At 52.9% G+C, this 13,707-nt stretch overlaps 1 protein-coding gene across 1 annotated transcript in view; it reads right to left on the bottom strand.

Moving 5' to 3' along the window:
• Positions 1-4,234: 4,234 nt before the first annotated feature.
• Positions 4,235-13,707, bottom strand: part of PHKA2 (phosphorylase kinase, alpha 2 (liver)) — a 90,807-nt gene continuing 81,334 nt past the window's right edge. Inside the window, exons 27-33 of the mRNA XM_011995810.1 lie at positions 13,046-13,164; positions 12,256-12,285; positions 10,430-10,483; positions 8,475-8,645; positions 6,565-6,618; positions 5,645-5,845; positions 4,235-5,130 (exon numbers count right to left, since the gene is read on the bottom strand). Of these exons, the coding sequence (XP_011851200.1) occupies positions 4,960-5,130; positions 5,645-5,845; positions 6,565-6,618; positions 8,475-8,645; positions 10,430-10,483; positions 12,256-12,285; positions 13,046-13,164 (800 nt within the window). The 3' untranslated portion in view covers positions 4,235-4,959. The remainder of the gene's footprint in view (positions 5,131-5,644; positions 5,846-6,564; positions 6,619-8,474; positions 8,646-10,429; positions 10,484-12,255; positions 12,286-13,045; positions 13,165-13,707) is intronic.

Below are 13,707 nucleotides of genomic sequence, written 5' to 3'. Positions count from 1 at the left end.
CCTTCCTCAGGGACAAACGTGTCTCTTGCATCAGCTCTCCAGGGCAGACCCTGGCGAGGGCACAGGTCCTTTTCTGGGCAGAGGAAAGAAAAGCAAGCATTCCAGCTGGAGCGGACACTGAGTTTTGAACGTTTGGCATCTAGACCTCCTTCCTGTGTTCACGGGATCCCCATTTTACGAAGTGGGGACCTCTACTTTGGAGGGCAGAATTCTCAGATGTGGTTTTCTTTGAGACAGGGTCTTGTTCTGTCACCCAGGCTGGAGTGCAGTGGTGTGATCACAGCTCACTGCAGCCTCGACTTCCCAGGCTTAAGTGATCCTCCCACCTCAGCCTCCTGAGTAGCTGGGAAAACAGGGTGTACACCACTGTGCCTTGCTGATTTTATTTTTTTCTAGGGAGGGTCTCACATTGTTGCCCAGGCTGGTCTCTAGCTCCTGGGTTCGAGATCCTCCTGCCTAGGCCTCCCAAAGCACCAGGATTACAGGTACAAGCCACTACGCCTGGCTGGACGCTGTTTTTTCTAACCTCTCCCTCAGCAAAGGCGGCATGCTTGCCTGAGACCTTGAAGTGGCAGCTAGTGGCTGTTTAAAATCCCTTTTGGTGACAAGCATAAGCCTCTACATTTAGTTTCCAAAAGAGCAGAGGCAGTGGCCCCAGTGACAGTGCCCAGCATTGGGGGTGTCTGTGATGTAAGCCCCAGGGTATGAACCTGGGAGTACTGGGGAGTGACATGGGATCTTGGTCCTGGCTGGGGAGCCGCTTAGCCTGGTGACCATGTGACCTATCCAATATTGTTTAATAAAATTCCCACTTCACCCAGCCAGAGGTGGTTTCTGTTATTTGCAAATGAACTTCGAGACAATGGCAGCTGGTAGCACAGAGATTAGAGCCAGTAACGGATTTCTCTTCGGCAAGTCCGTCCTGGGTTTGTATCTGGGAAGGTCTTTCACAAAAGGAGACGTGAAGGCGCAACCATCCCCTCGTGCCCAATTCAGATGCAGCTTGCCCTTTGCAGAGCCTGGCACCTTGGCCACACCAGCTGCAGGGGAAAGGGGTGGTGCCCACCTGCAAGGGTTGGGCCAATGCTACACAGGATCTGGGCTCAAGATGCCAACACCCTGTTAGGCCAGCGCAGGGAACACTCACCACGGGAGCCCAGGGGCTTCCTCAGGGGCCTTCAAGCACGAAAGAGATACTTTTTCACCCCCCAACCAGGCCGTATGCCTGCCTGGCCCTCAGTGGGCATGGCAGAAATGCTAGGATTCGTGCTGGATTCATGCATTTTTCAGAATAGTTTAAGGACTGCACGAAGGCAGAGGGACGAATCACACGACTTCAGAGTTCACTGGTTCCAACTATTCCAGCCCTCCTGAGAAGGCATGTTTTGCCAGAAGTGCACATATGTTCCTCTAAAGAAAACCATGGTAGTTTTTTGATGGAATTTTCCCCTCTCCCAGGCATTGTCAGACGCGCCCAGCACTTGACTGCAGAGCAGCCTCTCCAGTCTCATTTCTCGGAGAACTCTCTTGGTAACTCAAGGCTGTGGCTTTCGTAAGTGGCTTTTTGAGGGAGACGGCAGGGACTGGGCTTTAAGAGGGCCACAGCGCAGCTTTCTTTTCCCCTCACAGGCAGAGCCATCAGTGGCCGCGTCGGGGAGAACAGAAGGCATTCTGGGAACATGGTGCTCACATCCTGCAAAGTACAGGCCCACGGAGGAGATGGCAGGGACTTCAAAAGCTTAAGTCACCTTGAAAGATAATGGCACAAAGGGCGATGCGGGGTGGAGTGGGTGGGAAGCTTCTGTACCCTTTGACAACAAGGAAGCAGAAAAGACAAAAGCTATTTGCCAGTCTGGTGCAGGAATCAATAGACTCGAGAGATGGTTCTGCTGCAATTTCCATCAAGGGTGGCCAAGCCTCTTGTGTCTTCTTGTCCAGAAGTAAGTGGCATTAACCAACCACCAAATTGCATTTCCTGCCTCCCGATCTGGGGTCTTTTCCTTTTTTTTTTTTTTCACACAGGGAGCATTTCCATCCTCTCTGTCCAGGCAGCTGAGCCCTGACAACCTCTCCTCCCCTTCACCTGGCCTGAAAAGCAGGGTCTCCCCTTCCTCCTCATCCTCCCCACCCCACTCTGGGCAGGGTTGCCATACGGCGTATCTCGTTTCCTCTAAGCACGAAGCCCTTGGCCAGAGGAGTGGGAGTTCACATCACGCCTCCATGCTTAGTCCTGGCCTTCTGCATTTTTTGTGGATGGGTAAACTGAGGTACACAGTGGTCAACTCATGCCCAGGATCGCTAGAGGTGCTGGCAGGGTGGCAGGAATGCTGAATTCACCTCTGATGAGAGCCAGGGACAGTAGTGGATGGGGCGCCTGCTGCTTTTCAACTGAAGTTGTTAAAAGGAATGCTTGTTCCCGGCCCCAGCGGCTTGCCCTCCAAGACAAAACATGCTAATCCTGAGCCCCAGCAAAGGTTCAAATTGACTTCTTGGCTCTGAGGGGGAAGGTAGAAGTTCCTGGCCCGCCCCAGGCTTGAGGCTCCAGGGGCTGCCAGGCTCCTCTTGCCTGGCCTAGAAACAGTCCCCTCCTACCACCCCCACGCAGGTGCTATCAGGACAGGCCCTCTGCCCTCAAACATCTCCACTCCTCGGGGAGGGGGGCCTCAGCTGCCTGCTGAAGGGGCCAGGCCTCAGAAGCCTGTTCTCCTTTGAAGCTGACAGCTTGATGCCTGTGGAAACGCGGTCCTATTTCAGGATTTCATTTTAAAGAGGTTTCAAAGGCGTGGCTGGAAGGCTTGGTGGAATCGCTTATTATGGCTCCTCTCCCGGCCCGCGGCTCGGTGGCTGAGCACGTCATCATCATTGGCAGGCAGGTGACTGTTCTAAATTAGCACCTGGCTCATTCTGGAGGGTTCTAACTCTTCCCGAGCTGATTCCAAGAACAACTTTCATGATTTATACCTTCTTACACCTTTCCCACATTATCTGTTTGAAATGATCCACGGGGCAGGTAAATTACGTGTCATCTCCAAGACTCTTGTTTCTGTCGGGCATGTCTTAAAGACACACACGTGCAAAGGCTAGGAAAATGCGACCCCCAGACCTTGGAGGCTGCAGCCTGTGGAGCCTCAGGGGCAAAGGGAGCAAGTCAGCTTGTGAGGGAAGAGCTGCTCTGGTCAGCGGCTGTTGTGGGCTGGGGAGGGAACAGGGTGGCCCAAGGGGTCAGGGGCCTGGCACCATGTCGGCTCATGTGCCGCCCTCCTGTCTCTGGGATCTGCCCCCCAAATGCAAGAAATGCATAAGCCCACTGTAGCAGATATGGAGAGACTCCGGGGGATTTTCTTTACCGAACTACTCTGCACCTCTGCAGGGAGAGCATTATGGTTTGGAGGAAATGGAAACAAGGGCAAGGAAGTCCCATGTGGACAGAGCCTGCACACCAAGATTGGAGTGCTGAGAGTCTTCTAGACTGCGAAGGGTTTGGTTCAGCCCGAAGAAGACTCTGCCAGGAAGCTGGCAGGCACCTGAGGCCACCTGCCCCTCCTCTGCTTCAGGAATAAACATCAGTACTGCATCTTGGCTCTGAGGGGCACTGGGCATCATGATGCCCACTCAAAGCAGCTAGGGCATCGTGATCTCTGCATCTCCAAACAGATGTACGAGGAAATGATCCCATAGCCTCATCTCCGTTTCAGAGGCAAAGTCCACCACAATCTAGCCCATTGCTCTCAACACACAGAGAGCACCTCCTGGCCACTAGGTGAGCATTCGTCTTTCAGGGTTTATTATTTACAGAAACTGTTTTCCCCTTGGTTTTGTTTCCTTCCCCCAAGGTAAGACAATGCCCAGGGAAACTCCATTGCTAAGACATTGGCGAAAGATTTGCCAGACCCTGACACCTGACTGACTCGACCTTGCTCCCCTCCAATCGATGCCCCTGACTGCACCCACCTGAGAGACGGAAGACCAAAGTGCCTCTACCAAGAGGGTGCAGGTTCCTCGCCTGGCTCCATTTTTCAGAGGGAAGCATTGTTTCTGCGGGGACATGCCTGTTCATTTCCATGGCACTGCTGACTTGTGCTCACCCTATGACACCTCGCCCAGAGCACAGGAGGAAAGTATCCACTGCGAGGCGTTCACCCCACACAAGCGGGGACCACAGGCCTAGCCCTAAAACAACTGCTTGCCTGGCTATAAGAGGAGCCTTGCCTTCTTTTTTTTTTTTTTTTTTTTCCTAGATTCCAGAAGATGCAGGATTTTTCCTAAGGCAGGAGAAAACCCTAGTTAACGGACAGCCAGGATAAAAACCCTAGAAGCCCACGAGCCAAGGTGAACGAAGAGGAATTTTCTAAATCTTGGGGATAGAGAATTATGTTACATGAAGGCAGCCATGCCAATAAAATGGAAGGCTATGAAAGCAAGCAAGGCACAAGGAAACCCCAATTCCAGAGAGAGACACAAGCGTTCTATTTGGTGAACAGTTTGGTGCACAGACAGACTGCATCCTGTGAAGAGGTGGCCCTTGTCAAGGCTACTGCCGCCGGGAGGATCTTTGCATCTTTAGGATGTGTCACTAGCTCATCGAAACTATTTCTGTAACTCTCTGCAAGAGCCAATTTAAGCTGGCGCCTCGGTTCCCTCTGCACTCAAAAGAGACCAATTTCCAATTCCTCCTCAGAGTCCGTGAGACCAGATGCTACGACAAATGTTCCAGAGAAATGAACCTAGAAAATGATCCTGGGGCGATCCTTGGCGGGGAGCATAGGAATCCTCAGCTCTATCTCTGTGGCTTCAACAGACATCAGTTTCAGGGTGAGTGCTGCCATCGCCCCCCTGAGAGTGTTTCTGATGGGACATGCTTTCCTGATAGCACAGGGGATCTTGGGAGACAGAAGCTTCTCAATAAGGCTAGGGGGCACATGACAGGTTTAGAGCGTGATCGTGTTTCCAGGTGAGAGCCTATTGCATCTGGCAGCCCGAATTGGGCAACAATTCCTGCAAATGAGAAGCCACTGCTCTTGTTAGGTAGGTCATTGTCCCGTAAGCCCCACTCGGGGCACTGTCATAAAAGAAGTGGCAGATTCCTGTGGCTTGGTCTTTCTCCAGGGTGTCCATGGCTCCAATCGACACCTGCAGTAGGAAAGGGCAGAGGGGACAATGAGCGGAGTCCTTGCTCCCCATCACGCTTCTGCGTGTTGGCGGCGGGTCAACATGGGCAGGGTGAGAGTTGCTCTAGAGGCCTGGGCCTTCTGAGGGCATGAAGCCAGCGCTGCCGGGGGAATGCCCTACCTCTCTGGACACTGCACTCTGTCATCACGCACCCTAGTTTGCAGCTCCTGACTATGATGACGACCACTCTGTTGAACCTGACTTTGCGTAAAGGATAAAGGGGTTCACCCAGGGTCACATGTGTTGCAAGTGGTGTTTGGACGAAAACTTGCACTGAGACAGGCCTATCCATCCCCAAAGGTCTTGAGATTTCCTAAGTAAGTGGCCACTGTACCATTTTCTAAGCAAGTGGTTGACATTTTTTCCCCATCTGTGATGACATTTTCTTGGTTCGAGTATATTCTTTCCTATTGGACACAGAATCTCCAGCCTCAACAGATAAATGCCAGCCAACCCGGCTCCCCAGCACCCCCACCTGGTCCTGCAAGAACAGCTGACTGGCCATCTGCACGATCTGGTCCACGTGGATGATGCCCCCAATGCTGGTCATCTCCGTGTCTGAGAGCAGCGTCAGCACCATGATGGCTTCCACCAGCAGCTGCCGGTACTCAGGCTGTGGCACGCGGTTCAGCACCGATTCAACATGGACAGCAAACTTGATCTCATGGGGGGTCATCTACCAAAGGGACAGGCAGGCAACCACCAGTGAGAGGACAGATGCAGCCCCATCACCGAGTAACCAAGGGTGACCGTAGCAGTGCCTGGGCTTGGGGCTCAGCGCCACTGCTACCCCTTTTCTGGCCACTCTCTGGATCCTGCCGGCAGTGGCCCTCAGCGCAGGAGGCTGGAGTGTGCCTCCAGGAGCCAGTCAGCCTGTCCTAGCCTGATTTATCTACCCTTCCCCCACCATCGACTACAGCTTCCAGGGAGCAGGGACCATTTCTGGTTTCTCTTTCCTCTTCATTATTCCTTCCAGCATAAAGCATGGTGCTTTGGGTGGGGTAAGACTAAAAAAATCCATGTTAAAAAGAATGACAAATCACCTAGGGACGATGACTGTTTTTAGTTGGACCGAGAAGGCTGCCTGTGGTGCAGGCCAGGCTGGCATGGAGATAGGCTCCTTTCTTTCAACAGGGTTCTAAGGGGTGGCTGGCAAATGAAAAGAGCTCGCTAGCCCAGAAATGCTGAGTCTCAGGTGAAGAAAAAGGCTGATGCCTATAAATGCAGGAAAGACATTTTGCCAAGTATAAGGGTGAGGTGGTTAGACAGCTCAGAGCTACACCTGGCCTGTCAGTTAGAAAGAGCCGAAAGGAGCAAAAGAGGTCAGAGTCCGTGCAATGAAGCCCTTACTGTGAACCCACAGAGGGGCCCGCATCTGCGTTTTTCTCATCGTACCTCTCGGGTCGTCGAGGATGGGAGGACGTAACCATCGATGGAGAGACCGTGGCACTGGAGGCAGAACACAGAGCGTTTCAGTCAGATTCCAGAATGGGATAAGCACATGCATGTGCACACACAGTCCCCTCGGCCCTGGAAACCCAGATGAGGGCTGGGACACGCCAGACTGTCAGAGTTATTTTTAGAGCTTGTTCTCGCTGCCCACAGGCTGTGTTTTCGATGGAACAATTCTAGGGAACCCAGCAGGCATCTTTCAGATCTCCCCCGAACAATGCCCTAGGGGGCTGCCGAGTCCTCCCGGGAGGCTCCACATTGTAGTTGGCAACCGGGCCCTGGCGGCTGCAAGTCCCCTTTGGTGCCATAATAAAGGGGGATTTTCATGGCTCCTGCTGGGGAGGGGATGCTTCTGTGCCTTTGCAGGCATCTATTTTTGAGATTTCTATAATAAGCACCAATCACAAAAGCCTCCAGCACATGCACATGCACACCCATGTATATAAATACCGAGTGCCAGCTCAACACAAAATGCTTTTTCATAATAGAAGTGTCTTGGTATTGGGCCAGTAAGTCCAAGCGGAAGCATGTGATGCCCCAGGAAGAGTGGGGAAATTTTCTAGGAACAGCTTGTTCTAGTCTAACTGGCCACCTTCTAAATCCCAGTGCCCCGGTCAGCAGCGTCCCTGGTACACTGAGGGCAGAACAGCAATGGACACTCCCACCCCCTTAAGAGAGGCGGGAAATGAAATAAGCACCATGAGCCCCTGCAGGCTCCTGCCTGGGTCCCGGGAGTCCAGCTGCTCAGAGTCGTCTGCGGTGGCCGTGAGGAATACCTTGGGCCCCATGAAGCACAGGGGCCCTTGTTACAGAAACAACCTGGAGCAAGCGGTGCCATGGCTTTGGGAAGGGGGCTGTTGTATGCTGTCACTGGGATAATGTTTTCTCCTCTCCCACTGTGAAATGAACTAAAACATAGTTCTGGGGGAAAAAGTCCTGGTTTGCACAGCTTTTCAGCGAGGCATACTGTCCCTCCATTCAAGGGAAAAGACAGGGAGGGCCTGGTGCAGCCCAGGGAGCTGCACAAACTCGGGGACCGATGCAGAAGGGAGACAATGTGTGGGTACAAAAAATGTTGCCCCCTCGAAAGCAGGTGCTCAGGGAGGCGCTCCTACGCTCAGGTACAGGTACTGTTCCCATGGACAACTGCTGGGGAGATGGGAAGGGCCCCAGGCAGATGGGAAGCGCAACAGCTGGCTGGCTGAGGGGAGTGGGGGCCCCAGGGTGTGAGAGAGATCGTGCCTTCAGGGCACACAGGACCTGGGGCCAGACTGGAAGCTCTCCACCTCTGTACGCTTTGGGAGCTTTGGGACTGAACGTAGCAGGTACCCTGGGAGGGTGGGGCTCAGTCACATGGCTGAACAGCAGGGACACTACTGCCTGGACGTGCAGGAGGCTGGAGGGCTGGCCTACTCCAGGCCCCTCCTGAACTGTCATTCCAGGTTCCAGGCCTGTGGGGGTTGCTCTGTGTTACGGGGTTTTCATCTGAAGCCTCCCAGCCTTTCCCCATTCTTCTATGTTCCTAAAATACGTCCAAGTTGGTCCCACACAACCACGACTGCCACCTTGTCTTACTTGCTGTGGTTCTCAACCAGGGTGATCTGCCTCCCATGGGACATTTGATAATGCCTGGAGACACTTTTAGTTGTCACACGGGGGTGGAGGGGGGGAGAGGCCAGGGATGCTGTAGACATCCTACCACGCACAGGCCCCCTAGTACAGAATGCCTCGGCCCCAGGTGCCAACAGCACTGAGGCAGAGAAGCCATCCTCAGGGCTGTGTGTTTGCTTGCCTGGAGGTAACACTATGCCTTGCCAGGGCAGTGTGGGAACGGTTCACTTCCCCAAGCTCACCTTCTGGAGGATCTTCCACACCCTCTGGTAGAATCCCACGGGGACCCTGTTGATGGCCCCGTCCAGCCTTCTCCTGCGCAGCCACTGGCCCTGCCGCTCCCCCCAGCCGATGTGATGTCCTCCCGAGTCTGAGGATGACGTGCCAGTGGGCGAGGATGGGGTGCTGGACCTCTGCAAGACAGACAGCTTGGGGCCTCAGAAGCCACGCAGCAGGTGCCCCAGGGAAAGTGCGCCATCACGAAGGGTGGCCCTGCAACCTAGGCACAAATGGCAGACCACCACTCGCCAGAGAGGAACACCGTTCCTCCAGTCCACCTTGTTTCCTGATGCGAGATAACTCGCACACTTTAGGTCGATCACTTCATTCCATGTTGCACTCTGACCAGCCCCCCTGAGAGGCAGTCCTGCCCCCAAAGCTAGAACCCACAGGGAGGAGGCTGAGCAGGGCAGGCACGGGCTCGGGGGTCAGACTGCCGGAGCGCTAATTCCCACTCAATGCCAGCAATGCCAAGGACACACCCGAGGCCGTCTGGCCCTGCCATGAACACTGGTTCTGGGCCTCAGTCTCATCGGCACAGTGGGGACACAGTCGGGCGTCCTTTAGAGAGCTGCCTGGAAGCCTTCGCCACATGGAGACACTGAGGCATATCTGGCACGTGCTAAGTGTCCATAAGGGGCAGCTGTCACCCGCATGTGGCGCCTGTGCCACTGCAGTGGGAGAGCTTTGAGCATGACAACGGGCCCTCGGAGCAGGCACCCGTGGCCCAGGGAGACAAACTCCATAGTGCCCACTTCATTGCTGCAGTGCCACAGAGAAGTCACAGTCACCTTTCCACAGGACAGGAACCACAGAGAAGGTAACACATGACACGAGGGAAGACAAACAGTGAAGCCCACATTTAGTGGCAGGGGCCTCGCAGATCAGGGTCCATCCACCCATCCTTTGCAGTCCCACTTCCTGCTTTCCCTGCTCTTGGCACTGGGCTTTATCTTAATTTGGGGCAATGGCTGCCTCTGAACTGGGGCTGACTTTGCTGAAGTGAGGGAAGAGGGCGCCATCTCCTTCCCACCTCAACATTGGCTAGACTGATTCAGACTCCAGAGGGGAGCACTGTCTGAGAGGCTCCCCGCGGCTGGGGGGGGCTTCTGGGTGGGGGTTCATCTCCTCCCTGCAGCAAAGCTTCCAGCCTTCTGTCTTGCCCTGTGGGGCTTCTAGCTGCGAGACCTCCGGGTCCAGAAGGGATAACCTTCACACTCACACATCTCTTTGCCTGGGACTATCTGGCACTTTCATTTCTCGATGCGCACAGTCAGATGTAAGGGGTTAAAGTGAAATCCTGAAGTGTGCTAGCAGGGCAGGAGGCGGAGCTCTCCTTTCTGCAGTACTTGGATTTCAACAGATCTTATTTTGAAAAGGCAGTTCGGCTGGGTTATTCCATTGGGCTCATTACTGCCACTTAAGGCAACAATTAGACACAAATAAAAGTAATTACAGCTGCACTCCTCAATGACTCAGCTGATCTGGGCCCTCCAGTTGCAGGAGGAAGACTCAGCCTCTGCTCTGCGGTGAGCACAATCCGAGCCCTACACGGGATCTGGGGCATGGCGGGTGCAGAGTGCTAGTCGGCATGTGCGGGCAAGGGTTCACCATCCTGGCTCCATAAAGAGGCACGGAACTAATGCTCCGAAGTTTTCAGAAGCTCTGGGAATTGGTGAGGAGGACACTCCTCACCCACACTTTGCCGAGGAGCACAGGCAGAGAACAAAGCTCAGTGCAAGCACTTTGGGGCCACCTTTCTACCCTCCTCAGAATTCCAGTTGGAGGAGCCTGTGAGCAGCTCGCTGACAACACTTCAGCCCTGCTCGAGTCCTCAGAAGTTGGGCATGAGGTGGGAGCACAAGGAAGGACGCGAGGAGGAGCAGGGACGGACACAATGATCCCGAGGCACTGTTACCGCAGACTTGGAGGAATGTGCACTGCTGGACGCGGCCTGGCCCACAGAAAAGAACTACAAAACAAAAAGAATCCACTCAGTTGACGGCAATGACACCAAGAGACACAGCAGAGAGGAGGGTCATGGAGCAGCATCCGAAACACCCACAGAAAGCAGCAGCAGAGAATACGGGCGCAGAGAAAGTCCAACAGCAACATACATAGTCAAGCTCAGGTGCAGGGGCACCTGCAAGCACCGCTCTGGGCTTCAACTCCACATGAAACTTGCTAACTGCTCTTTTTAAAAACGAACTGTCGGCCGGGCGTGGTGGCTCAAGCCTGTAATCCCAGCACTTTGGGAGGCCGAGACGGGCGGATCACGAGGTCAGAAGATAGAGACCATCCTGGCTAACACGGTGAAACCCCGTCTCTACTAAAAAATACAAAAAACTAGCCGGGCGAGGTGGCGGGCGCCTGTAGTCCCAGCTACTTGGGAGGCTGAGGCAGGAGAATGGTGTAAACCCAGGAGGCGGAGCTTGCAGTGAGCTGAGATGGCGCCACTGCACTCCAGCCTGGGCGACAGAGCGAGACTCCGTCTCAAAAAACGAAAAACAAACAAACAAAAAAACCAAAAAAAAACCAAACATGAACTGTTGCCATTGAACGTAAATATTAAATGTCCCTGTCGTATGTGGAGGGTGCATCATCAAGTTAGGACACAATTTATTTTCCAAACTCATAGCCGTGAAATGCTCGTATTTTAAGAATTGTGAAAATCTACAGATGAACCAAATACCTACGCTGACACTAACATGCTGCACCTAACAGACATTCAGTAGATATTCATTAAATGAACAAATATGATCAGGCTGATACCTTTGGCCAAATAAGTATTTCCTCGTCTAAAAATCTAGAATGTACCCTTAATTTGCAAAGGTACAGTGTGCTATCTACACGGTATTCTTGCAAAAGAGACTAGAAATTGAAAATACCATAACACCTATTACATTATTTGAACAAAGAATATGTTCCTTGACATAAGTGGTCAAACACAAAGTTTGTACTAGCTAGGTGACTCTAAGCCCAGCAAAGAACAGAGGTGATCACTTCGTCTCCATAACACGCAAGAACAGCATGAAATGGAGGCAGAAGGAACCACTCAGATTCGCCCACGGTCAGGCCATCGGGATGTGGGGACAGAGGGACGGTGCCACCGAGTGGCTGGCAAGGGAAGATATTTGGAAAGCCGGTTCCTTACTTGGAAACAGCATAAATTAGGAGAGATTAAAGCATGTTTTACCTCTGGACAACATGTGGAATCGGCCTTTACATGTCATTAAGATGTCTCCTCTAGGCTCTTGTGGTAATACATATCAAAATATTAGAAATGCGACTCCAGTTTTCCAGAGGGGGGAGGAGAACATATGTCACCAGGGTGATATAAAAGAAGAGCATCCTTACATGTTTTTCCTTTCAGGGTTAAGTACCCCCAGGCGATCTAAGGACAGGAATAGCAGCATTCTTTCTACTGATATAACCAATGACCGCATTTCCCCCTATTTAGTTCCCTCTTTTTGAATAGAAACTCCCACTGAGGCAGAGCCCGGATGATCTCTTTCACAAAGTACCCTACAAAGCCCAAGAATTTGAGAAACAGATTATTTGTAAAGGCATGGGGCAAGGTCGTCTCTCCGGCCCCGAGTCCTGCTCTCTGCCTCTGCCCCAGCCCATTTGCCGGGTAGAGCCGCCCTCCACACATCCCCAAGCTGCGGAGTTCACAGCCTTGCTTTCCACATTCAAGCCAGAAAGAACAGGAAGTAAAGGACGAACAAGGCAAAGGGGTGTCACCTGTTCATCAGCACTAAACCGCCTAGTCATCTGAAAGCAAAAATACATCAGGAAATCAAAACCAGCTTTGAGTCAAGAACACGTGCTTCTTCTATCGCCCTCTCTTAATCCAGGGCCGTGTTGATCAAACCGCAGGCAGTGACCCATGAGTGCATCATGGACTCGATTTAGTGGGTCACGACCAGCATTTAAAATAGAGTAGAAAATTCGAGTGCATTTCTCATGGTCAGAGGAAAACTCTTTCCCAGCATGGATCCCGGGCAAGGCCTAGCACGGCACCTGGCACGTTAAGACTGCGATGTTGAGCTGCGGCCCTGTGCGGTCAGTTCAAAAGGATTTTTTTTACCAGGAATTAAAGGTGAACTAAGAAAAGAGACCCCTGTGGCTGGTGGAGAATCCAAGTATCATGGGCATTCTGGTCTATTTCCGGAGCCCTCTTGCTATTTCATTTGAAGGACATAGATGATTTGGTGACTTTTTACATGACTCTACTTTTTCAATGGCTGTGGCCCACTCCAAAGAGTGGTTCTCAGGAACAAAGGCAAACATGGACAAGGGTATTTTCTGGAACATTCATGAGAACATCACGTTAAGGATGAGTGGGTGAGGGTGCGCATGAGCGGCTCTGGGATATCTATCTGGGGACGGGTGTGTTCAGATCCCAGACAGAAGGGACCTCCCACCTAGACAGTGGGCTACAGCCTCATGCCCTAGGTTTCTGTCGCTTTCTGGGGTGAGCCCAGGTAGGGAGACCACCACTCGCCCCTCGCTGCCACCAAGGTGTTCTTACCTGTTTCATTTCACTCCTCAGTCTGTTAATGCCACTCCTCTCAGTTTTGGTGACTCCAGTATGGCCCACCTCGTGGATGGAGATGGCAGGGCTGGATGTGGAGGAGTGGATAGGGCGCACTGGGTGGGAAACACACACATGTGGTTCTTAGGAACTCTACAGCATCCACCCCGAGGGAGGATCTGCCCCTGTCTTCCCTACTTGACAATGAGGGCCTTCTCTGCTTGGCCAGCGCTGTGTCTGCAGCACCGAAAGCAGCACAGGTGCAGCATTCAGCAATTAAAGGAGTAAACGGAAATGTGCAGAGTACTTAAGCACCATTACAACACAGTGGCCAGGAAGCACCTTACACGGTGAAATATATATCTTTTTTTCGAGACAGAGTCTCACTCTGTCACCCAGGCTGGAGTGCAGTGGCGCGATCTCAGCTCACTGCAACCCCCGCCTCCTGGGTTCAAGCAATTCTCCTGCCTCAGCCTCCTGAGTAGCTGGGATTACAGGAGCCCGCCATCACACCCGGCTAATTTCTGTATTTTTAGTAGAGACGGGGTGTCACCATATTGGCCAGGCTGGTCGTCTGAAACTCCTGACCTTGTTGTGATCCGCCCACATCGGCCTCCCAAACTGCTGGGAATACAGGCGTGAGCCGCCGCACCCGGTCA

This window comes from Mandrillus leucophaeus, unplaced genomic scaffold (assembly GCF_000951045.1).
Source record: "Mandrillus leucophaeus isolate KB7577 unplaced genomic scaffold, Mleu.le_1.0 Scaffold499, whole genome shotgun sequence".
In the NCBI taxonomy this organism is placed as follows: domain Eukaryota; kingdom Metazoa; phylum Chordata; class Mammalia; order Primates; family Cercopithecidae; genus Mandrillus; species Mandrillus leucophaeus.
The sequence above is the reverse complement of the archived record's forward strand: the minus strand, read 5'-3'. Positions and strand labels throughout refer to the sequence as shown.